At 43.8% G+C, this 25,574-nt stretch overlaps 1 protein-coding gene across 3 annotated transcripts; it reads left to right on the forward strand.

Moving 5' to 3' along the window:
* The first annotated feature begins 993 nt into the window (after window positions 1–993).
* LOC109882241 (tetraspanin-15-like) lies at window positions 994–23,691 on the forward strand. 3 transcript variants are annotated; one of them, XM_031805471.1, is made up of 9 exons: window positions 995–1,342; window positions 11,307–11,895; window positions 14,157–14,342; window positions 14,712–14,786; window positions 15,002–15,097; window positions 17,914–18,030; window positions 19,505–19,555; window positions 20,288–20,404; window positions 22,386–23,691. In XM_031805471.1, the coding sequence occupies exons 3-9, from the start codon at window positions 14,277–14,279 to the stop codon at window positions 22,740–22,742; spliced, it is 879 nt and encodes a 292-aa protein (XP_031661331.1). In that variant the 5' UTR covers window positions 995–1,342; window positions 11,307–11,895; window positions 14,157–14,276; the 3' UTR covers window positions 22,743–23,691. The 3 variants fall into 3 exon arrangements, with proteins under 3 accessions (XP_020329926.1, XP_020329934.1, XP_031661331.1); XM_020474337.2 differs by lacking the exon at window positions 11,307–11,895 and having other exon boundaries at window positions 994–1,342; XM_020474345.2 differs by lacking the exons at window positions 11,307–11,895; window positions 17,914–18,030 and having other exon boundaries at window positions 994–1,342.
* The last annotated feature ends 1,883 nt before the right edge of the window (window positions 23,692–25,574 follow it).

The raw sequence follows: 25,574 nt of genomic DNA on the forward strand, positions 1-25,574 counted from the left end.
TGTCCTGGAGGGCAGGTAGTTTTCCCCCGGTGATGGGCTGTGCAGACCTCACTACCCTCTGGAGAGCCTTACGGTTGTGGGCGGAGCAGTTGCCGTTCCAGGCGGTGATACAGCCCGACAGGAGGCTCTTGATTGTGCATCTGTAAAAGTTTGTGAGTGTTTTTGGTGACAAGCCACACTGTCTGTGTGGGTGGACCATTTCAATTTGTACGATGTGTTTGCCGAGGAACTTAAAACTGTCCACCTTCTCCACTACTGTCCCGTTGATGTGAATAGGGGGGTGCTCCCTCTGCTGTTTCCTGAAGTACACGATCATCTTCTTTGTTTTGATGAAGTTGAGTGTGAGGTTATTTTCCTGACTCCACACACCGAGGGCCCTCACCTCCTCCCTGTAGTCCGTCTTGTCGGTGTTGGTAATCAAGCCTACCAATGTAGTGTCCCTGGCTTCACACCAACTCATCAGTTGGACCTTTCTTCCACTAGTCTATTATCCTTCCTGTTCACTGTGTGTGTGCCTGTCTTGAGTGTGTCCATAAACGTGTGTTCTGTACACCTGTGTCTTACTGGTCATTTCCATCTTCTTACCGGGACGCTGGGACAGTTGCACCTATAATCTAAACTGGCACCTCTATCAGAGTCCACCACCAGCCTAGTATCCAGCTTCCATATCACGTGTGCCAAAAATATACCAACAACAGCCAACCAACAACTGATGCAACAAGGAGCAATAGCAGGGATTAATGCCAGTAACAGTGACACTTGTAGGGTAGTGACACAGACTCTTCAGTGGGCTGAGATGTGACCCATTTCCTTTAAGATGTAAAGGAAAGCAAGCAATAGTCTGGATAATGAGAGCCAGCTCATTTGTCTACTGTCTCAGGTATCGCAAATGATGATACTGTAATCGAGTTTTACTGGATAATTACATATGAAATAGCTGAACGTATTTCATAACTCAGGCCCTTTAAATGACGTCGCCAAAAAGAGCGTGCATATGGAACGTGGCCCGGAAGTTGCTATTGTTTGTGAGGGTACATTTAACCTGAGTAAATAAGCTAAACGAAGGCGTTGACGTACTTGTGTAAAAATAGAGATGTTTTGAAAATTCTATCGGATATTATAGTTAGCTAACTGTGGCTAGCTGAAATAGCTAATTAGGTCAGTGTTGGTATGCGTCTACTAGCATAGATAGCTAACGTTAGCTAAATTGGGTTCTTAGCTTGAAACTAGCTTGCTTCTTCAGCTACCAAGCAACATGCCTTCGTACAAAGCAGTGAGGAAAAGCAACCGTTTCTATTATTTCATCAAATTCACCTTAAATATCTACTCAATGCTCTTCTCGGTAAGTGTTTTAATATTGACTTGTTGGTTTCAGGGACACGGTTGGGGACTGGACCACAAACATGTTGGTTTGTGTGACTGTCAGAGAACCACCATCACCTTTGTTTACTACACAGCTAACGTTATATTTTACTAGCCAGCTGTCTAGCTAGACAGTGTAACAGCTATCTAGTAGCTGCCAGGATCTTCTAAGTTGGCTAGCTAGCTAACTCTGGTGTCAAATTGCTTGAAAGAATAACAAATAATGAAAATACTGCTGTGCACGCTATTGTTGTTCATTTACTACACTAGGCTACACTGCTTTTGCTGCTTTGTAGTGCAGGGCGTGCCGTGCCGTGAGACTAGTGTGATACAGTTAAAAGTGAAGTGGGAGATTTTCTTTGCCGCCCGGAAATGGGATGCTAACTGTAGATTATTAACACATTTGATTGTTTCAGACTATTCTAGGGCCTTCATATTGCAATATTGGAAAGAGTAACTAGCTATAGGGCTAAGCCTACCTATTACTCTACATTTGATTAAGCCTAATGAGTCTAATCAGTGTTATAGTCAAATTAGCATTTAATGCAGCCTTGTGTTAATGCCTCTTCTTGGTGTTCTGAGACATGTGGGGCATTTACTACAGTGTTATTACAGCTTTTCAGGGAAGGAGTGGGTTACACAGGTCTAATTCACTTAAAATCAATAACATACTAGCATACATGACACACATACACTTATGTGTCATGTTGGCTTTAAAGTGGAACTGACAGCATTTTGTCAACATTCTTCAAATCTGTTCATATACACCCACAGGAGGATTGTGGTGGCTTTTTTCTTTCTGACAAGCAAGAATATAGATATGGTCGTTTTCATACATTCATAGAATGTTTGGGAATGGCTCAGGCATTTGTGATAATGCTATAGCACTATAGAGTGGGAAAGTGTCTGTGCGTTTGGAAAATGAATAGACACTGTAGCGAATAAAATTAAAATATCTACACCGGCCAGTGAACCATAGCCAATCAGAGCTACAATAGGCTTATATGCAAATAAGCCAATTGCCACATGGGCCTGCCATCAATTACTTTAATCTGGACTGTGTGTTTACAGGCAGTAGCAACATCAAGACTTTAGATCATTAGAAAGATTTGCCATGAGCCACAGAATACACCCGAATGGATTTCTATAAATATGTAAATACCATGGGAGTCCTCTTACATCAAATTTTATTGGTCACATACGCATGGTTAGCAGATGTTAATGCGAGTGTATCGGAATGCTTGTGCTTCTAGTTCTGACAGTGCATTAATATCTAGCAAGTATTCTAACAATTCCCCAACAACTACCTAATACACACAAATCTAAAGGGGTGAATGAGAATATGTACATATAAATATATGGATGGCCAAGCGGCGTAGGCAAAGTGCAGTAGATGGTATAAAATACACTACATACATATGATATTAATAATGTAAGATATGTAAACATTATTAAAGTGTCATTATTTAAAATGGCATTGTTTAAAGTGACTAGTGATCCATTTATTAAAGTGGCCAGTGATTGGTACTCAATGTAGGCAGCAGACTCTCTGAGTTAGTGATTGCTGTTTAGCAGTCTGATGGCCTTGAGATAGAAGTTGTTTTTCAGTCTCTCGGTCCCGGCTTTGATGCACCTGTACTGACCTTGCCTTTTGGATAGTAGCGTTGTGAACAGGCAGTGGCTGGGATGGTTGTTGTCGTTGCTGATTTTTTTTTGGACTTCCTGTGACATCGGGTGCTGTAGTTGTCATGGAGGGCAGGTAGTTTGCCCCCGGTGATGCGTTGTGCAGACCGCACCACCCTCTGTAGAGCCTTACGGTTGTGGGCGGAGCAGTTGCCGTACCAGGCGGTGGTACAGCCCGACAGAATGCTCTCGATTGTGTATCTGTAAAAGTTTGAGTGCTTTTGGTGACAATACGAATTTCTTCAGCCTCCTGAGGTTGAAGAGGCGCTGCTGCTCCTTCTTCACCACGCTGTCTGTGTGGGTGGGCCAATTCAGTTTGTCCTTGATGTGTACGCCGAGGAACTTAACTTACTACCCTCTTCACTACTGTCCCGTCGATGTGGATAGGGGGGCGCTCCCTCTGCTGTTTCCTGAAGTCCACGATCATCTCCTTTGTTTTGTTGACGTTGAGTGTGAGGTTATTTTCCTGACACCACACTCCGAGGGCCCTCACCTCCTCCCTGTAGCCCGTCTCGCCGTTGTTGGTAATCAAGCCTACCACTGTAGTGTCGTCTGCAAACTTGATGATTGAGTTGGAGACGTGCATGGCCACGCAGTCGTGGGTGAACAGAGCGTACAGGAGAGGGCTCAGAACGCACCCTTGTGGGGCCCCAGTGTCAGCAGGGTGGAGATGTTGTTACCTACCCTCACCACCTGGGGGCGGCCCGTCAGGAAGTCTGGGACCCAGTTGCACAGGGCGGGGTCGAGACTAGAGGTCGACCGATTCATCGGAATGGCCGATTAATTAGGGCCGATTTCAAGTTTTCATAACAATCGGAAATCGGTATTTTTGGATTTTATTTTATTTTATTTTTATTTTTATTTTTAAATTAAAATGTATTTTTATTTTTTGACACCTTTTATTTAGGCAAGTCAGTTAAGAACACATTCTTATTTTCAATGATGGCCTAGGAACGGTTGGTTAACTGCCTTGTTCAGGTGCAGAACGACAGATTTTCACCTTGTCAGCTCTGGGATTCAATCTTGCAACCCTACGGTTAACTAGTCCAACGCTCTAACCACATGCCTCTCATTGCACTCCACGAGGAGCCTGCCTGTTACGCGAATGCAGTAGAAGCCGAGGTAAGTTGCTAGCTAGCATGAAACTTATCTTATAAAAAACAATCAATCATAATCACTAGTTAACTACACATGGTTGATGATATTACTAGTTTATCTAGCGTGTCCTGCGTTGCATATAATCGATGCAACGCTGGGGGATGATTTAACTTCTCTAGGGTAGGGGCAGCATTCGGAATTTTGGATGAAAAGCATGCCCAAATTAAACGGCCTGCTACTCGGGCCCAGGAGATATGATATGCATATAACTGGTAGATTTGGATAGAAAACACTCTGTTTCCAAAACTGTTAAAATAGTGTCTGTGAGTAGAACAGAACTGATTTGGCAGGCGAAGACCTGAGAGAAATCCATTCAGGAAGTCGTTTTTGTTGTTGTTTTCTATTCAATGCCATTACAGTATCCATTGACTTAGGACTCAAATTGCAGTTCCTATGCCTTCCACTAGATGTCAACAGTCTTTAGAAATTGTCTCAGGATGGTATTCTGATAAATGGAGACCAGTCTGAATGAGTGGACCCTGATGTGTCACAGAGCTTTTTCATGCGCAATCCCGAGAGAGTCCCTTTCTTGTTTACTTTGTATATTGACTACGTTATTGTCCGGTTGAAATATTACTGTTTCAAACGTCACTCGCTTTTAGATTTGGAGTAGTTAGTCCCCTTGCGCTGCAAGGGCCGGGGCTTTTGTGGAGTGATGGGTAACGATGCTTTGAGTGTGGCTGTTGTCGATGTGTTCCTGGTTCGAGCCCAGGTAGGGGTGAGGGGGACGGAAGCTATACTGTTACACTGGCAATACTATAGTGCCTATAAGAACATCCAATAGTCAAAGGTGTATGAAATACAAATGGTATAGAGATAAATAGTCCTATAAATACTATATTAACTACAACCTAAAACCTCTTACCTTGGAATATTGAAGTCTCATGTTAAAAGGAACCACCAACTTTTTCATATGTTCTGAGCAAGCAACTTAAACCTTAGCTTTTTTACATGGCACACATTTTTACATGGCACATATTACTTTCTTCTCCAACAGTTTGTTTTTGCATTATTTAAACCAAATTGAACATGTTTCATTATTTATTTGAGGCTAAGTTGATTTTATTGATGTTTTATATTAAGTGTTAATTCAGTATTGTTGTAATTGTCATTATTACAATTTTTTTTTAAAGTGGCCGATTAATCGGCATCGGCTTTTTTGGTCCTCCAATAATCGGCATCGGCTTTTTTGGTCCTCCAATAATCGGTATCGGCGTTGAAAAATCATAATCGGTTGACCTCTAGTCGAGACCCAGTGTTAAATGCTTTGCTGTTGTCAATGAACAGCATTCTCACATAGGTATTCCCCTTGTCCAGATGGGTTAGGGTAGTGTGTGGTTGCGATTGCGTCGTCTGTGGACCTATTGGAGCGGTAAGCAAATTGTAGTGGGTCTAGGGTGTCAGGTAGGGTGGAGGTGATATGGTTCTTGACTAGTCTCTCAAAGCACTTCATGATGACGGAAGCTACCTTAGCTTTCTTGGGAACAGGAACAATGGTGGCCCTCTTGAAGCATGTGGGAACAGCAGACTGGGATAAGGATTGATTGAATATGTCCGTAAACACACCAGCCAGCTGGTCTGCGCATGCTCTGAGGACATGGCTGGGGATGCCGTCTGGGCCTGCAGCCTTGTGAGAGTTAACACGTTTAAATGTTTTACTCACGTCGGCTGCAGTGAAGGAGAGTCTGCAGGTTTTGGTAGCGGACTGTGTCAGTGGCACTGTATTGTCCTCAAAGCGAGCAAAGAAGTTGTTTAGTCTGTCTGGGAGCAAGACATCCTGGTCCGCGACGGGGCTGATTTTCTTTTTGTAATCCGTGATTGACTGTAGACCCTGCCACCGACCTCTTGTGTCTGAGCTGTTGAATTGCGACTCTACTTTGTCTCTATACTGACGCTTAGCTTGTTTGATTGCCTTGCGAAGGGAATAGCTACACTGTTTGTATTCGGTCATGTTTCCGGTGACCTTGCCATGATTAAAAGCAGTAGTTTGCGCTTTCAATTTCACACGAATGCTGCCATCAATCCACAGTTTCTGGTTTGGGAATGTTTTAATAGTTGCTGTGGGTACGACATCGCCGATGCATTTGCTAATTAACTCGCTCATTGAATCAGTGTATTCGTCAATGTTGTTGTTTGACGCAATGCGGAACATATCCCAGTCCACATGATCGAAGCAATCTTGAAGCGTGGAATCCGATTGGTCGGACCAGCATTGAACAGACCTGAGCGCAGGAGCTTCCTGTTTTAGTTTCTGTCTATAGGCTTGAAGCAACAAAATGGAGTTGTGGTCAGCTTTTCCGAATGTAGGGCGGGGGAGGGCCTTATATGCATCGCAGAAGTTAGAATAACAATGATCCAGGGTTTTACCAGCCCTGGTTGCACAATCGATATGCTGATAGAATTTAGTGAGTCTTGTTTTCAGATTAGCCTTAAAATCCCCAGCTACAATGAATGCAGCCTCAGGATATGTGGTTTCCAGTTTATATAGAGTCAAATGAAATTCATTCAGGGCCATCAATGTGTCTGCTTGGGGGGGAATGTATGCGGCTGTGATTATAATCAAAGATAATTCTCTTGGTAGATAATGCGGTCGACATTTGATTTTGAGGAATTCCAATTCAGGTGAACAGAAGGACTTCAGTTCCTGTATGTTGTTATGATCAGACCACGTCTCGTTAATCATAAGGCATACACCTCCGTCCTTCTTCTTACCAGAAAGATGCTTGTTTCTGTCAGCGCGATGCGTGAAGAAACCAGCTGGCTGTGAAGCACGGGGTGGCAGCATCATGTTGTGGGGGTGCTTTGCTGCCGGAGGGACTGGTGCACTTCACAAAATACATGGTATATTGAGGAAGGGAAATTATGTGGATATATTGAAGCAACATCTCAAGACATCAGGAAGTTAAAGCTTGGTCGCAAATGGGTCTTCCAAATGGACAATGACCCCAAGCATACTTCCAAAGTTGTGGCAAAATGGCTTAAGGACAACAAAGTTGAGGTATTGGAGTGGCCATCACAAAGCCCTGGCCTCAATCCTATAGAAAATGTGTGGGCAGAACTGAAAAAGCATGTGCGAGCAAGGAGGCCTTCAAACCTGACTCAGTTACACCAGCTCTGTCAGGAGGAAAGAGACAAAATTCACCCAACTTACTGTGGGAAGATTGTGGAAGGCTACTTGAAACATTTGACCCAAGTTAAACAATTTGAAGGCAACACTACCAAATACTAATTGAGTGTATGTAAACTTCTGACCCACTGGGAATGTGATGAAAGAAATAAAAGCTGAAATGAATCATTCTCTCGACTATTATTTTGACATTTCACATTCTTAAAATAAAGTGGTGATCCTAAGACAGGGAAATTTTACTAGGATTAAACGCCATGAATTGTGAAAAACTAAATTTAAATATACTTGGCTAAGGTGTATGTAAATTTCCGACTTCAACTGTAGGTCCTGGATGGCAGGAAGCATGTCCCCAGTGACGTACCGGGCCGTACGCACTACCCTCTGTAGCGCCTCTTTTCAGTCTCCTGAGGGGAAAAAGGTTTGGTGTCACGACTGTCTTGGTGTGTATAGACTATGATAGTTCGTTGGTGATGTGGACACCAAGGAACTTGAATCTCTCGACCCGCTACGCTACAGCCCTATAAATCACATTGGCTACACCTGGCCTTTCTGCAATGAACTTGAAACATTGTATTAAATTGGGCCTGGCCAAAAGCATGCGCCAGCAAGCTATTGTAGGCTATTTGCGCAAGGGATAATAAGCAGTACTTCACTTGGGCAGGAGCTCACCGACGCTGACTACCAGCACCTCACATTTTCTACTGCTTGAGCTCCTGTTCCTCTTATGGAATATTAGATCAAAAGTATTGTGGAGCTCCTGCACCTAAATATAAACAGTACCAGCACTCACAATGAGTACTGGAACCTATTTCAATCAAAGTCAAGCACTGATGAGAGGTAATCAGGTAGGCCTATTTTATGATGTTTCTACTGGATCAGAGCATGCCAGTTGAAATAGTGCATCCCGAATAGCTTGAGGAAGTAAACAATGTTCCAGGTTGGCTGTGATTTGAAACCTGATAGCAATATTTGTTGGACTACCAAGACGTACTGTATATTTGTGAATTATATTAATCATGCATTGAACTGCATCTATCTATTCAGCCAAAGAAGCCTTACTCTACTTCTTACATTTACTTTACGGCTACTTTTGACAAGGGTCCATATGGCTGTATTCAGTATGGGCCCTGGTCAAAAGTACTGCACTATATCAGGAATAAGGTGCCATTTCGGAAGCAACTGGTGTGTTGAGATGTATTTTGAGTCTCTTGAGACCGAGGCCTTGAGTGAGAGCAGTGGTCCTGAGAGGGATCAACTGTACACTCTGCTCGGTCTCTGCAGGTGATGCAATATTAACTATAACAGTCTCTACTGTCATCTCACCACCAGGCAGAGAGGAGTGATGCAGCCAGTAACTGTATATATGAATGGACAAAGCCATCGATCACGTGACACTGTTCATTCCTATGTAAAGACTCAATAGCGCATTGAAGCCAAATGAAGTTGGTTAAGATAGAGACATAACATGCCCAGTTTAAGCTACTCCAGGAAGTGACATTGAAGGCTAGCTTAGTGTTGCCCCCTCTCACTGAGAGGCAAGTGTCTTCACTGACATTTTCAACCTCTCCCTGTCCGAGTCTGTAATGCCAACATGTTTTAAGCAGATCACCATAGTGCCGGTGCCCAAGAACACCAAGGTAACCTGCCTAAATGACTACCGACCCGTAGCACTCATGTCTGTAGCCATGAAGTGCTTTGAAAGGCTGGTCATGGCTCACAATCAACGCCATTATCCTAGAAACCCTAGACCCACTCCAATTTGCATACTGCCCCAACAGATCCACAGATGATCCAATCTCTATTGCATTCTACACTGCCCTTTCCCATCTGGACAAAAGGAACACCTGTGTGAGAATGCTACTCATAGACTGCAGCTTAGTGTTCAACACCACAGTAACCTCAAAGCTCATCAATAAGCTAAGGACCCTGGGACTAAACACCTCCCTCTGCAACTGGATCCTGGACTTCCTGACGGGCCGTCCCCAGGTAGTAAGGATGGGTAACAACACATCCGCCACGCTGATCCTCAACACAGGGGCCCCTCAGTGGTGCGTGCTCAGTCCCCTCCTGTACTCCCTGTTCACTCATGACTGCACGGCCAGGCACGACTCCAACACCATCATTAAATTTGCCGATGACACAACAGTGATCAGCGACGTCGCCTGAACAGTGACGAGACAGCCTATAGGAAGGAGGTCAGAGACCTGGCCGTGAGGTGCTAGGACAACAACCTCTCCCTCAACGTGATCAAGACAAAGGAGATGATTGTAGACTACAGGAAAAAGAGGACCGAGCACACCCCCATTCTCATCGACGGGTTGCAGTGGAGCAGGTTGAGAGCTTCAAGTTCCTTGGTGTCCACATCAACAACAAACTGTCATGGTCCATGCACACCAAGACAGTCATGAAGAGGGCATGACAAAACCTATTCTCCCTCAGGAGACTGAAAAGATTTGGCATGGGTCCTCAGATCCAGGTTCTACAGCTGCACCGTCAAGAGCATCACTGCTTGGTATGGCAACGGCTCGGCCTCCGACTGCAAGGCACTACAGAGGGTGGTGCGAACGGGCCAAGACATCACTGGGGCCAAGCTTCCTGCCATCCAGGAACTCTATACCAGGTGGTGTCAGTGGAAGGCCCTAAAAATTGTCAGACTCCAGCCACCCTAGTCATCGACTGTTCTCTCTGCTACCGCACGACAAGTGATACCGGAGCTCCAAGTCTAGGTCCAAGAGGCTTCTAAACAGCTTCTGCCCCCAAGCCATGAGACTCCTGAACATCTAGTCAAATGGCTACCCACCCAGACTATTTAATTTGACTGCTGCTCTTTAATTGCTTGCTACTTTTATCTCTTCTTCTTATCCATATTTCTTTGGAACTGTGTTGTTGGTTAGGTGCTCATAAGTAAGCATTTCACTGTAAGGTCTACCTACACCTGTTCTATTCGGCGCATGTGACTAATAAAATTAGATTTGAACTCAAGTTGAAGGCCACCGGGGAACTGCAGGCTGAATTAGCAACATACATCTGGTGTAATTAGAAGAAGTTACTGGTACCACGATTGTCTTAGAATTTTGTATTTATTTACTCAAATTGACCATGAAGATTGCCATTTTTCCATTCACTATAATGGAGGGGGGGTCATGTATTCTGCTAACAATGCCTGCGGTACTGTGGTCGACCTTCAACTCCCGTGGGTTCAACGAGGGGGGGGGGGGCAGTCGTTTCCCTCTGCATGCAGCTGAAAGAGGGGATGAAGGGAACTGGGGGAAGATTGTATGAGATATGGATGAGTGATTTTGGCCATGACTTTCAAGTGGTTTTCTTGGGTAGTGAGTAGTGACTCAGTGTTTAGGCATATGGTGACGTCTTTAATGGGAAAATGGCCAATATCTGACTCACCGTAGACAACCTTTCAGCGTCATTGAATAATTCCATTTTGTTGTGTGTGTTCGTTCTTATGTTGTTATTAACCTAGGTGTTGGTGCGCTGCCTGGAAAGTGTTGAGACTAGAATGTCTAGTATATGCTAGTGCTCTCTGACACTTTTTGTTTGTTTGTTTGTTGTCATATTTGAATTGCAAACCCTATCCTAGGCTAATGGATGAGTCAGCCAATTTTGATAGTGAGTATTTTACTCATCCATTAACTTTATCAGTTAAATGTAACCATGCCCCTTCCATCACTCTCTCTTTCCACCACAATTGTTTGTGAATACTCGTCTTTCTGGAATCAATCAGTGGGTATAATGAATCCCTCTCTCTCTCTCTCTCTGCTTTCTCACCCTCTCTCTCACTCCATGACTCACTCCATGACTCTCCTTCTAACCTCAAAGGAAATTGCATTCGTTTTCATGTTCAATTTGCACACTTTTCTCTCTTTCTCTCACTCTCAAACTGTAATACCGCATTTCCACTGAGGATTTACCCCGGTGTTTTACCCAAAAGGCTCAGACTTTTCTGTTTCCATCTATGCAGGCCGGCACCCGTCTCACTTGGCCATGGCTCCGGCGGACCTACTCGAATGTGGAGACTATTCTCATTGACCAACATTTAAGGAGTGGCAGCCCGACGAGATTGCAATTGACATAATATGTCCATAAACTTTTCAAATTATATTACATCCTTGCCTTACCTTTCATTGTGGCTGACAAGTGACATTCTTGCTCTGCAAATTGCAAGACCGTAACACAGCTAGCCAGCTAACTGTGCTAGCTAGTAACATTAGCATATCAAAGATGAATATAAAATCTATAACCCCTCCAATATAAATAGAAATGTACATTTTTTTTTTTACTTAGTTATTTTTTAAACATAGTAGGCTTCATTCGAACATTACCTTCGAATTCAGGTGATAAGGAGCCAAGGCAAGGCACAGCCCATGTTACTTTTCAGCTGGCATTTACAAAACAATGGCTAACTTAAACACCTTCTCACAAACCAAAAGTCTTGAATGATGTAGAGGTTGTTGGTTCTGCTCACCACAAGTCTTTAGTGTCACACTCCTGACGGAAACACAATGACACTAGACCTACTTTAACAACACTGGCGGCCCACTGGTGTGGGGGTAAGTCTCATTGGAAAAAGCACCATCAGTGACTTCATTTGCTTGGATTTTTCTTTTATCTCCTTCTTTCCAGTCTTTCTTACTTCTCCTTTCTTCTTCTCACCTTCCTTTCAGCTCCCACTCTTCCGTGTTGAGATTTAGTGCCTTGGCTTGTGTTCCTCCCAGAGCTTCCCTGGCCCACAGCCAGCCATGCAGGGGCTCTCGTAGTTAATTAATGCTGTTTCTTCCCCTTGTCTCTTCAATCTGTTTAATGTAATTTCACACACAGTTTTGCGGGAATCCGTATGACGTGCGTGCATAAGTGTGTGTGTGTTGCAGGTTTTTTTTTGGGGGGGGGGGGAGGAGAGAGTCAGGCAACTAATCCTTTAAGAGTGTGTACCCTATTTGCATAGCTTCTTATCCGTCTGAGGTTTGGTCATCTTAGGAGATTTGTCTCTCGGTCTCAGTGTGTAGCCTACTTTTCAGGCCACTTCGGCTACACTACAGTGGGAGAGAATAAATAAGAAAGGAACTAAGGTTCTGCTGTAAGAGACTTGAATTAGGCCTATAGCTTTGAAAAGAGCCTTTAATACATTTTCCGATGTTGGGCGGGGTGGTGGTGGCTGTCCGTAGTGAATGGACTAAAGTAGGTAAAGAGCGAAGAGGCTTGCTCTCTTAGTGCAGAGTGCCTTTCTCTGTAATTGAGAATCAATAGGTAGGCCTAGTTGGTGGCAATTGTTAGTTGTTTTTTGCGAGCGTTGCAGAAAGAATGAACTATCATTGAGTCAAAGCTTGTGTTCCGAATGGCACCCTATTCCCTATGTTGCCTTTTATAGTTTCTTTTAATTCACTCTAAAGGGAATAGGGTGCCATTCGGGATGTTACCTAAGTGAACTAGCAGCACACCCTGCCCAGGTTTTGAAAGCTCCCAAATGGCACTCTAGGAGCTAGTCAAGTGGGTTGTTTTATACTAACGAGGGTGATGTCGCAGCAAGACAGGAGGTAGGCCCACCATTTTCTGTCCTCTCCTGTCTCCGTCATCTTCTGTTCCCTATTTGCTAACTTTATTTTGGGCAGCAGGGTGTGAGTAGGAACACTAGGGTCTTTAGGCTCTGGTCAAAAGTAGTGCACTATTGGGAATAGGGTACCATTTGGGGCTCATTGATACTCTTTTAAAGATGTCCTTGTTATTTGAAATCGGCTATGGGTTTATAATCCAATCCACGGTAGCTTTGAACATAACAGTTGGTGCTGAGCAATTAGTGCTTTTTGTGGTTGGTTTTATTTTTGACATGAAATGCTCTATGCATTATGTGGGTTTAATTATGTAACAACAGAATAAAACAATGAATAAAAGTCCCATGAAGGCAGTGACTACCCATTACTGCTTATTATTAACCATCATTTATTCACATTACTTTAATAAAATGTGTTTTATTTGAGGACATTATTATTTAATTCCAAGTCCTCATCTCTATGCTATGCTGTCTGACAAAATCAGCATTTTTCTAGTTCTTCAAAGTAAATAAGGCATACTTTTATGACTACTGAATACCAACCATCAATCACTTTGATCATGTATTTTCAGGTAGGGATACCTCGTGAAGAAACAGCTGTCCCATCCCTCTCGATCGTGCGCTCTCTATTCTTTTTGTGTCGTGTCTGCTCCACACAGAACGGACAAGTAGACAGACGCACGATGGATTATAAACTAGTTAGAATATTAGCCTGTTGAAAACTCGCTACAACATCGCCCAGTTCGGGCGTGATAGGATTTATCTCTACAGAAACTGCGCATCCAGCTCACAGGGGAAAAAAACAACTAAATGGAATTCAAATAATTGAACTGACGTTGGTCAAACATTTGTTTAAAAAAATGAAAATGAAGACATTTTGGTTAATCGCTCAGCACTAATGGCAAAAGCATTTAATGTTCCTCGCTTGGTTAGGCTATGCTCTCTATGCACGCTGCTGTCATAAAATCCTGTTATTTGCAGTGATGCTAATTTATAAAGATGGCACTCTGCAGCGTTCTGACCTTCTCACCCCAACCCGCTCTCCCTCTCTCCCATCTCCTTTCTCTCCCCTACTGCCCTCTCTCCTCCCTATCTCTCTGTCTTCCTCCTTTCTCCCTGCCTTACCCCTCTTCTCTTACGACTCACCATCTCACGGGTCTCGCCGCTTCTACCCCCACCCACCCTCTCTCCCTCTCTCTTCCTTCCCCTCTTGCCCTGCCCCTCCACTCTCTCCCTGCCTCCCCTACCCCCTCTCCCCTCCTACAGCTCCTGGGCCTGTGTGTGCTGTGCGTGGGGGTGTACGCGGAGGTGGAGCGCCAGAATAACCGTACCCTGGAGGGGGTGTTCCTGGCCCCCGCTGTGGTGCTCATCCTGCTGGGCCTGGTGATGTTCACCGTCTCCCTGGTGGGCATGGTGGGCTCCCTCAGGGACAACAAGACCCTGCTACACATGGTGAGAGCGGGGAGGGATGGAGCGGTGGGGAGGAGCGAGAGAAAGGGAGGGAGGAGAAAGGAGATCCTGCTACACATGGTTAGAGAGGGGAGCGGGAGGAGGAATGGAGAGGCAGATGAGAGCGGGAGGAAAAGAGGGAGGGGAAAGGTATGTAGGCGGAAGCACATGGTGAGATTAAAGGGATTGGGATGGAGGGGTAGATGAGAGAGGGAAGTCATGGAGAAGAGTAGGTAACTCTATCCCCCCTTCAAAGGGCTTTATTGACATGGGAAACATATGTTTACATTGCCAAAGAAAATGGAATAGACAATAACCTAAAGGGAAATAAACAAGGGAAATTAACATCTCTTTTTCTCTCCTCTCCACCAGTTCTTGTGTGTTCTGTGTGTCCTACTGTTCCTGCAAGTTGTGGCTCTCATCGTTGCACTCATCTTTGAGAAGAAGGCCAGTTCTCTAATTTCTGGCACCTACACACATGCATGCACGCACATGTCATCTGTATCATGTTCACATGGTACAGCGGTGTCCCCTCTGGCATAGCCTCCAGCCACGAAAATATCACATCACAGCAGCATTCAATGTGATGGATGATGACTTCCATCGCTCATCATCCCCACCCCTCTCTCTTTACTCTTCCTCCTCTCTCGTTCTCCCTGTAGACATCAGCCTTGTTCCAAAGCAGCATACGAGAGGGAATTAAACACTATTACGATGATCTGGACTTCAAAAACATCTTGGACTTTGTGCAACAGAAGGTAAGGGAGGACTCGCTTTACATTAACGGAAGCAACAGACAGGATATAGTGATGTAGGTCTGGGTGTGTGTTGAATGTAGGATACACTGAGATGGATAGAGTGTGATTGATTGAAAAAACAACAGACTGAACCCTGTCATTATTAAATCCTCCCCCACTACACACACACTAGCCTTTTGAGAGGTTGGCTAATTTTTGAATTTTATCTCTGCCATTCATCCTGGTTAATTAATTAACCAGACCAAACATATATATTTATTTATTTAACCTTTATTTAACTAGGCAACTAGACATAATAAGCCTCACTGCTGTAGGCATTCAATCCTTTCATTGGCCAACCATTGTTCCCACCTCTCAAAGCTTTAATTTCCACCTGTGTAGCAAATGGCGCACACTATTCTCTACACAGATTCTCTACACAGTCTGCTACTTTCGACAGAGCCATATGATTCCCGGTCAAAAGTAGTGCTCTATATAGGGAATAGGGTGTCATTTGGGAAACAGCTGTTGTCATTTGCACACCTACTAGAGAGCCTCTATCTCAATCAGCAGTGGAGTACAAAGCTTTTGAGCCCCACAAAGAGAACCAAAACAATAACAAGCTGCTGCTGCCACTATAATACCAAAATATACCAAAAGCGTTGACCTGCTGTCGTTTCTCTACTTTTCTCTCTACGCTGATATCAACATGCTAGGTTATCCATCTGATTTCCTACAGCCTGCATGAGTTTAAAGTGTAGTCTTTATTTGAGTGTCAAAAGTCCCGGTTTACCTGGGGCCCTCGCTCCCTATCTGGCAATCTCGATATCAATTTGCTGGGGGAAATGGGTTGTGAGATTAAAGTCAATGAATGAAGCCAGCCCTGCTTTGGGTTGAAAGGATAAAGATTGGGTGCTTTCCAAATGGCTATTATCTGCAGTTGAAGTCCGATGTTTACATACACTTAGGTTGGAGTCATTAAAACTAGTTTTTAAACCACTCCACAAATTTCTTGTTAACAAACTATATGGTTTTGGCAAGTCAGTTAGGACATCTACTTTGTGCATGACACAAGTCATTTTTCCAACAATGAATTCACTCTATAACAATTCCAGTGGGTCAGAAGTTTACATACACTAAGTTGACTGTGCCTTTAAACAGCTTGGAAAATTCCAGAAAATTGTGTCATGGCTTTAGAAGCTTCTGATAGGCTAATTGACATAATTTGAGTCAATTGTGTTCCCGTGGATGTATTTCAAGACATACCTTCAAACTCAGTGCCTCTTTGCTTGACATCATGGGAAAATCAAAAGAAATTGGCCGAGACCTCAAACATTTTTGTAGCCCTCCACAAGTTTGGTTCATCCTTGGGAGCAATTTCCAAATGCCTGAAGGTACCACGTTCTTCTGTACAAACAATAGTACGCAAGTATAAACACCATGGGACCACGCAGCCATCATACCGCTCAGGAAGGAGATGCATTCTGTCTCCTAGAGATGAACGTACTTTGGTGCGAAAAGTGCAAATCAATCCCAGAACAATGGCAAAGTACCTTGTGAAGATGCTGGAGGAAACCGGTACAAAAGTATCTATATCCACAGTAAAACAAGTCCTATATCGACATAACCTGAAATGCCACTCAGCAAGGATGAAGCCACTGCTCCAAAACCGCCATAAAAAAGCCAGACTACGGTTTGCAACTGCACATGCGGACAAAGATCGTACTTTTTGGAAATGTCCTCTGGTCTGATAAGAAAGGGGAGGCTTGCAAGCCGAGAACACCATCCCAACCGTGAAGCATGGGGGTGGCAGAATCATGTTGTGGGGTGCTTTGCTGCCGGAGGGACTGGTGCACTTCACAAAATAGATGGCATCATGAGGTGGGAAAATTATATGGATATATTGAAGCAACTTCTCAAGACATCAGTCAAGTTAAAGTTAAAACTTGGTCGCAAATGGGTCTTCCAAATGGACCATGACCCCAAGCATACTTCCAAAGTTGTGGCAAAATGGCTTAAGGACAACAAAATCAAGGTATTGGAGTGGCCATCACAAAGCCCTGACCTCAACCCTATAGAAAATGTATGGGCAGAACTGAAAAAGCGTGTGCGAGCAAGGAGACCTACAAACCTGACTCGGCTACACCAGCTCTGCCAGGAGGAATGGGCCAAAATTCACCCAACTTATTGTGGGAAGCTTGTGGAAGGCTACCCAAAATGTTTGACCCAAGTTAAACAATTTAAAGACAATGCTATTAAATACCAATTGAATGTATGTAAACTTCTGACCCACTGGGAATGTGATGAATGAAATGAAAGCTTCAATAAATAATTTTCTCTTCTAGTATTCTGAAATTTCACATTCATAAAATAAAGTGGTGATCCTAACTGACAGGGAATATTTACTAGGATTAAATGTCAGGAATTGTGAAAAATTTAGTTTAAATGTATTTGACCTAGGTGTATGTAAACTCCGACTTCAACTGAATGTGTGTGTGTGTGTGCGCACGTGTGTTATGTGAGTTAACTTACGACTTCAACTGTCTATAATCTATAAAATACCCTGTTAGGCTTTGGTCTAAAGTAGTGCACCATAGAGGGAATAGGGTGCCATTTGGTACTGAGGCAGAGTAGAGAATGTCCTCAGGGCTCCAGTCCAAGGTGACAGGGAGGTTCTGACCTGAGCAGGGAAGCAGTCACTCACTGGGGTTGTCCCCCCCCCCCCCCCTTACTTCATTAAGATACCTGCTGCCTGTGTTTGGTGCTGTTTCTCTCCCTCTCTCTCCCCTCGTTCTCTCTCTGTATCTCTCTTTTTCTCTGTTTCTTTTCCTCTCCAGTTCTCTTGTTGTGGTGGGGACGAGTACAAGGACTGGGGTGTCAATCAATACCATTTCTGCAATGGCACCGGGCCGCTGGCCTGTGGCGTTCCTTATACATGTTGTGTCCGCCACAAGGTGAATGCTGTCGTCGTCCACACACACACAGTCATTTTTTTAAACATCTGCTGGCACCATTCTCCAGCTCCTCTGCCTGTCACCTGTTATCTAGACAGTTGTGTGTGTGTGTCAGGTAGGAACTGATAACACACTGAGAGGAGCCTGGTCAATACATTTGATTATTATTATTTATTATTTTTATTTTATTTAACCAGGCAAGTCAGTTAAGAACAAATGGTTATTTACAATGACGGCCTACACTGGCCAAACCCGGAGGACGCTGGGCCAATTGTGCGCCACCCTATGGGACTCCCAATCACGGCCAGTTGTGATATAGCCTGGATTCAAACCAGTGTGTCTGTAGTGACGCTTCAAGCACTGAGATGCAGTGCCTTAGACCGCTGTGCCACTCGGTAGCCCACATAAACCTTAGCCAATATTATACCTGCCCTCCCTATCAGCCGCTCACATGTCTCTGTGGATCTCATTTAGCGCTCCTCCAGACCCACACACAGACCCACTGAGCACACTGAGCCTTGCAGAGGTAGTGAGAAGCATCAGTGGCCTGTAGCAATAAGGGATCCTCATTTATTTTAAACAAAGATCAGTTCTTGGAAATGGAAGAAGTCTCTAAACCCCAAAGCAATACTCTACTCTCTTCCCATTTAATCATATACTAAGACAATGTTATTTGTAAAGCTGATCTTCACACACAGATGAAATGGGGGGGGGGTGAATGTCATTCTACCACATGGAATCACAAACCCATCAGGGAGACCTTGCCTTGTACTTCGATGAGTAAGCTAACCAGCGCTACTGTTCATCTTTGGTGTTTTACGTGCACAGGTCAGATATTGTGAGAGTGAAATTGAGAGACAAAGCCATACAGCCCTCTAGTCATGAGTTGAGTGAGAGACTGGAGGGATCCATGTTCTGCTCTCAGTACAGCCCCTCTCCACCTGCCTCTCATTCCCGGCCTCATGCTGCATTACTAGGCAATTAACGCTGGTTGAATTGGTTACAGTGAAATGTGTGGAGTCACTCAGGCACAGGAAGAGACCCCGAGACCTCGGCGTCAGTTGAGGGAGTGGGAGATAATTAAATCCACTTACTGAACTCATGATTCATTTTCTCTCTCCCTGTCTAACTCACCCTCTCGCTATCTCTCTCTTGTTCCTTTATCACTTCATCCTTTTCTCTCTCTCTTTCTTCTCTCTTTCTCTCTCGTCTGTTTGTCTTTCTTCTCTCTCTTCTTTGCCTCTTCCTCTGGTCTGTACCCACACAGGGTAACTCCAAAGCACCACAGTTATAAACTGATTAAGGAATGTCCAGCTCTCTGCCATGTGCTCCACAACATGTGTCCGACGTGCATAAATGTACTTTTAACAACAAGCATACTTACTTGACTTCAAAAAACAAAACAAATAATTGTTAGTTATTTGCACATGACTCATCTTCATAATCATACTCTCTCCCTGTCTCGTTTTCCCAGGTGGGAGAGGTTGTCAACACTCTTTGTGGTTACAAGACTCTCAGCCAGCAGGTAAGGGGAAGATAAGTGGTTATATCCCAGTCCTAATAGGCTGTGAAATCTTTAACCCCCCCCCTCCATTTCCCCTCAGTGTGCTGCTTGTTTGTTGGCCTTCATTAGCCTGTGGAGCTTGTCATTCTGCACAGAGACCGAAGCTATGTTTCAAATGGCACCATATTCCCTATAAAGTGCACTACTTTTGACCAGGGCCCGCATAGATAGTGCACTATATCATGTGCCATTTGGGACACATCCGAAGATGGCAACAGGGAAAAGAGCAGCAACAGGAGAATTTTATTTTTATGGCCCCAAAATGGTTGTTCTCTCTAGCTGCAGTATGCGGCAAATATGGTAATTGGGTATCACTCTATTGTGCCTGCTGGTAGTGGCTGGTGGTGTTGTGATATTGATTCAGCTGTTTCTGTTTTCTGTCCTTGAGCCATATTGTCTTTGGTACCGTATATTGGAAAATCACAGTTGTTTTTTGGGAGTAGTTGAACAGTTTTTTTTTAAAGGCACACTTAGATTGTCGTAGTAGAATATATTTTTCTGCTGTTTTTCTATTGTTCATGTTAGCATTGTAGTGACTCATCATTGTGAAATGACTGTCTTGTTTTTGCCTTAACGCCATGCATACAAACTGAATTACACTCAGTCAAATGCATTTCATTTAGCCTCTCTCTCTTCCTCTGTCTTCTCCTCCCTCTCTCCTCATTCTGCCTGTTTGCTTGCTTTCTCTGTCAGCGTGAGGTCCTAGATGAGGTGATTCATGTGCGAGGCTGTATCCATGCTGTCAACCTGTGGATGGGCGACAACGTGGGAGCAACTATTGGGCTCTGCTGTGCCTTAGGTCTGCCACAGGTCAGTCACAGACTCACACACTCGCTTGCACCAGGTGAGAGCGTGCGTGTGTATTTATTCACTCAGTCTTTCCATGCCCGGGAGGTTTCTCCTAGCACATTTGCATTTTGATTGCCTCCTAACCAGTTTTTGTCGGTCTGCCCACCACTTCATTATATTGTGTCTGCCTCACACACAGAACTAAACCATTGCTGTGTTCCAAATGGCATACTATCCCCAATATAGTGCACTACTTTTGAGCAGGTCCCTATAGGGGGGCGTCAGGTAGCCTAGTGGTTAGAGCTTTGGACTAGTAACCGAGAGGTTGCAAGATCGAATCCCCGAGCTGACAAGGTAAAAAATCTGTCGTTCTGCCCCTGAACAAGGCAGATATTACTTAATTGAAAAGTTGGATATGTGTATGCCTCTGCAACTTTTATGGTGTCAGGTACATGCAAGCACATTAAACAGGAACATGACAGTGCATTATATTTAAATACATAGTTACATGGTCTAAACTGGTTTCTATGCGGTGGTCCTTAAATATCCAGCTGGACTATTTTCCCCTGGCTGTGGGTACCAGTCTCTATGGGCCCTGGTCAAAACTATATAGGGAATAAGGGTGTCAGAGTTCAATCCCCAGCCGAGTGATATCAAAGACTGTAAAAACGGGACCCAATGCGTCTCTGCTTGGCACTGTTCCTAGGCCATCGTTGAAAATAATAATTTGTTCTTAACTGACTTGCCTAGTTAAATAAAGGTAAAATACATGTTTTTAAAAAATAAATAGGGAATAGGGTGCCATTTGGAACACGTAGAATGTGATGTGAATGGTGTCTGTAGAAAGCACTCCCCCCGAAGAGCTGTACATTTGGGCTTAGCTAGGCAACCCTCTCCCTCTGTTGGCAACATGGCCTAGCCTACATGTACTGTAGCTTAGCCAGTTTACACTGCATGATAGTGTCTCTGTAACATTAATGCTTTCATAACCAACAAGGGGCTGGATGATTTTTATTGTGTTATAAACTCCATTTGAATAAATCAGAGTTTGTTGTTTACTATTATCCATTCACTTCGTTTTTTGTTCTAGTTTAGAGCGTTTCGTCTGTCTGCCTCTCACTTCTTCTGTCTCCCCCCACCCTATCAGCCTCTTTTTACTTTTATCCTCGCTCTCCTGTGCTGTGTCAATTTTGCAGCCAGACCTCTATGCGAGCCCCCTTGGAGATGTGTAATTACACCACATAGTGATTCTGCAGCAGCTGCACTATTATAAAATGTGCCTATTCTTTGGGGATGAGGTGCAATCCAGACAGTCCAGTCCAGTAGCAGACGGACTGAAAAAGAAACCGAGGGTTCTTATCAGGCAAGCTCAGTTGGGAACTAGTTAATTTCAAAGCACTGGGGGAGTGGACAGCTGCACACTCAAGTTGGCTTGCCCAGGCATTAACCACCTTGGGACCAAAGTAAGATATTACTTAATTGAAAAGTTGGATATGTGTATGCCTCTGCAACTTTTATGGTGTCAGGTACATGCAAGCACATTAAACAGGAACATGACAGTGCATTATATTTAAATACATAGTTACATGGTCTAAACTGGTTTCTATGCGGTGGTCCTTAAATATCCAGCTGGAATATTTTCCCCTGGCTGTGGGTACCAGTCTCTATGGGCCCTGGTCAAAACTATATAGGGAATAAGGGTGTCAGAGTTCAATCCCCAGCCGAGTGATATCAAAGACTGTAAAAATGTGACTCAATGCGTCTCTGCTTGGCACAGCATTATGGACACAGATTAGCGATAAGGCCCTGCAATGGCGTCCTGTCCAGGAGGTGAACTTGTACATCAAGGTGACTCACGCTACAGAACCAGGAGATGGGCTCCTGCAAGGCTACTTACATCTCTGCCGTGTTCCCTGCCTCTCTCTCCAGCCTGCTGAGCTGTGTGTACTAGTCCCAGTGTCAGAGTAAATGTAACGGGTCTCTCTGCTGTGTGTCTCTCCAGCTAATGGGCATCGTGCTGAGCTGTATGTTCTGGAACCTGCTGGTGGAGATGAATGAGTCCATGGACATGGTGGACTTCAAGATCCTCAAAAGAGCTGGCTTTGAGTACAGCGAGCTGGACCTGGCTGGTGCTGGCTGCTGCCTGTGTCTGCCCAGAGACGGAGGCTACCTCCCCCTGCCAGCTTTAGACCCCATCTTGTCTGACCCTGACCTAAAGCCCATCCCCATCCGAGTCCAGCGACCCCTGCCCGTCCAGGTCCATAGGCCCCTGGCCCAATCCCTCCAAGACCTCAAGCTATCTGGGCTTAGACTGGACGAGGTAGACATTGGGCGGAAGCAGAAAAGAAGGGAATATTAAGTTTTGAATTATTTTTGAATTTAATTTATATTTTGGTCTTGTTTTGGTCTCTGTGTTTGTTGAAGGACAGGTTAGACCTGTTGCACTATTTGGTGGTCAAACCAATCAATGGTCATTAACTGACATGATCACAGGTTATAATGGCCACGTTCCTAGCTGGCTACGTTGCATACGCATTCCAGATCTCAATGCCTGGATAGGTGTTTAACATATCAGCTAACCACATGATATGATATAGCAAACTGACTGCGCAGTTGATGATGTGGCACACATCCATTGGTTGATGCAATGCATGCAGTTGGCCTGGAACCCAACCAGAGGTTGGGCACTTTGGAAAGGCATTATTGGAGCAATTGTTATCCTGTTTTTTAAATATTTGTTAGTCTTTCAAAGAACAAGATGCTGCAGTGGTTTTTAGACACTAATTTAACAGTTTGTTTTTACCTTTTTCTAAATGGAGCTTTCAAATGGAGCTGTGGTCTTATTTTGACATTTCCTCAAATTTGTTGCAGGTATTTTATAAATCTTTTATTTTGAACTGTGTCTCATGTGCTAAAGCATACCTCAGGCTGTATTCAAATGGCCCAATAGTCAGAAGACAATTCACATCATGTTTATTTACTATACCGACTTGACATTTTTTTTGTTTGAGATGATCATTCTAGTCAGAGCAGAGGAATGGGAGTAGCCAATCTTATCTTGCTTCGAGTGCAATGTCTGTGAAGGATGTGTAGCCTGTTTTCTTTTTTGTATGAACTCTTTGCTTCCATTTGTACCGGTTTGTACAGTGCCTTCGGGAAGTATTCAGACCCCTTGACCTTTTCCACAATTTTGTTAAACTACATCCTTGTTCTAAATTATTATTAGATTTTTTTTATTTTTATAATCCCTCTGCAATCTACACACAATACCCCATAATTACAAAGTGAAAACCCGTTTTTAGAAATGATTGCTCATTTATTTAAAATTAAAAACAGAAATACCTTATTTACACTACTGTTCAAAAGTTTGGGGTCACTTAGAAATGTCCTTGTTTTTGAAAGAAAATTTAAAAAAATTGTCCATTAAAATAACATAAAATTGATCAGAAATACAGTGTAGACATTGTTAATGTTGTAAATGACTATTGTAGCTTGAATTTTTTTTTTGAATATCTACATAGGTGTACAGAGGCCCATTATCAGCAACCCTCACTCCTGTGTTCCAATGGCATGTTGTGTTAGCTAATCCAAGTTTATCATTTTAAAAGGCTAATTGATAATTAGAGACTGGTGTTTTGCGGGTACTATTTAATGAAGCTGTCAGTTGAGGATTTGTGAGGCGTCTGTTTCTCAAACTAGACACTCTAATGTACTTGTCCTCTTGTTCAGTTGTGCACCGGGACCTTCCACTCCTCTTTTTATCCTGGTTAGAGCCAGTTTGCACTGTTCTGTGAAGGGAGTAGTACACAGCGTTGTATGAGATCTTCAGTTTCTTGGCAATTTCTCGCATGGAATAGCCTTAATTTCTCAGAACAAGAATAGACTGAGTTTCAGAAGAAAGTTATTTGTTTCTGGACATTTTGAGCCTGTCATCAAACCCATAATTGCTAATGGTCCAGATACTCAACTAGTCTAAAGAAGGCCAGTTTTATTGCTTTAATCAGGTCAACAGTTTTCAGCTGTGCTAACATAATTGCAAAAGGGTTTTTGAATGATCAGTATTTGCCTTTTGCCATAATGATAAACTTTGATTAGCTAACACAACGTGCCATTGGAACACAGGAGTGATGGTTGCTGATAATGGGCCTCTGTATGCCTATGAAGCTATTCCATTAAAAATCTGTTGTTTCCAGCTACAATAGTCATTTACAACATTATCAATGTCTACACTGTATTTTTGATAAATGTGATATTTTAATGGACAAAAAATGTGCTTTTATTTAAAAAACAAGGACATTTCTAACTGACCCCAAACTTTTGAACAGTAGTGTACTTACGGTAAGTATTGAAACCCTTTGCTATGAGACTCGAAATTGAGCTCAGGTGCATCCTGTTTCCATTGATCATCCTTGAGATGTTTCTACGACTTGATTGTAGTCCACCTGTGGTAAATTCAATTGATTGGACATGATTTAGAAAGGCACACACCAGTCTATATAAGGTCCCACAGTTGGCAGTGCATGTCAGAGCAAAAACGAAGCCATGGGGTTCAAGGAATTGTCCGTAAAGCTCAGACAGGATTTTGTTGAGGCACAGATCTGGGAAAGGGTACCAAAACATTTCTGTAGCATTGAAGGTCCCCAAGAACACAGTGGCCTCCCATCATTCTTAAATGAAAGATGCTTGGAACCACCAAGTCTTCCTAAAGCTGGCTTCTCAGCCAAACTGAGCAATCAGGGGAGAAGGTCCTTGGTCAGGCAGGTGACCAATAACCTGATGGTCACTGACAGAGCTCCAGAGTTCCTCTATGGAGATGGGAGAACCTTTCAGAGGGACAACCATATCTGCAGCACTTCATCAATCACGCCTTTATGGTAGTTGCCAGACAGAAGCCACTCCTCAGTAAAACAAACATGACAGCCCGCTTGGAGTTTGCCAAAAGGCACCTAAAGGACTCTCAGACCACAAGATTCTCTAGCCTGATGAAACCAAGATTGAACACTTTGGCCTGAATGCCAAGAGTCATGTCTGGAGGAAACCTGGCACCATCTCAATGGTGAAGGTTCACCTTCCAACAGGACAACGACCCTAAGCACACTGCCAAGACAACTCAGGAGCGGCTTCGGGACAAGTCTCTGAATATCCTTGAGTGACCCAGCCAGTGCCCGGATGAACCCAATCCAACATCTCT

Source organism: Oncorhynchus kisutch, linkage group LG3 (assembly GCF_002021735.2).
Source record: "Oncorhynchus kisutch isolate 150728-3 linkage group LG3, Okis_V2, whole genome shotgun sequence".
NCBI classification, from domain to species: Eukaryota; Metazoa; Chordata; class Actinopteri; order Salmoniformes; family Salmonidae; genus Oncorhynchus; species Oncorhynchus kisutch.

Bases quoted from the DNA above. Each gene is read 5' to 3' on its own strand.
- LOC109882241 (XM_020474337.2), top strand. From the start codon at position 1,256: ATGCCTTCGTACAAAGCAGTGAGGAAAAGCAACCGTTTCTATTATTTC. The intron at 1,343-14,156 runs GTAAGTGTTTTA...CCCCTCCTACAG, and splicing joins TCTACTCAATGCTCTTCTCG to CTCCTGGGCCTGTGTGTGCT. The intron at 14,787-15,001 runs GCCAGTTCTCTA...TTCTCCCTGTAG, and splicing joins CACTCATCTTTGAGAAGAAG to ACATCAGCCTTGTTCCAAAG.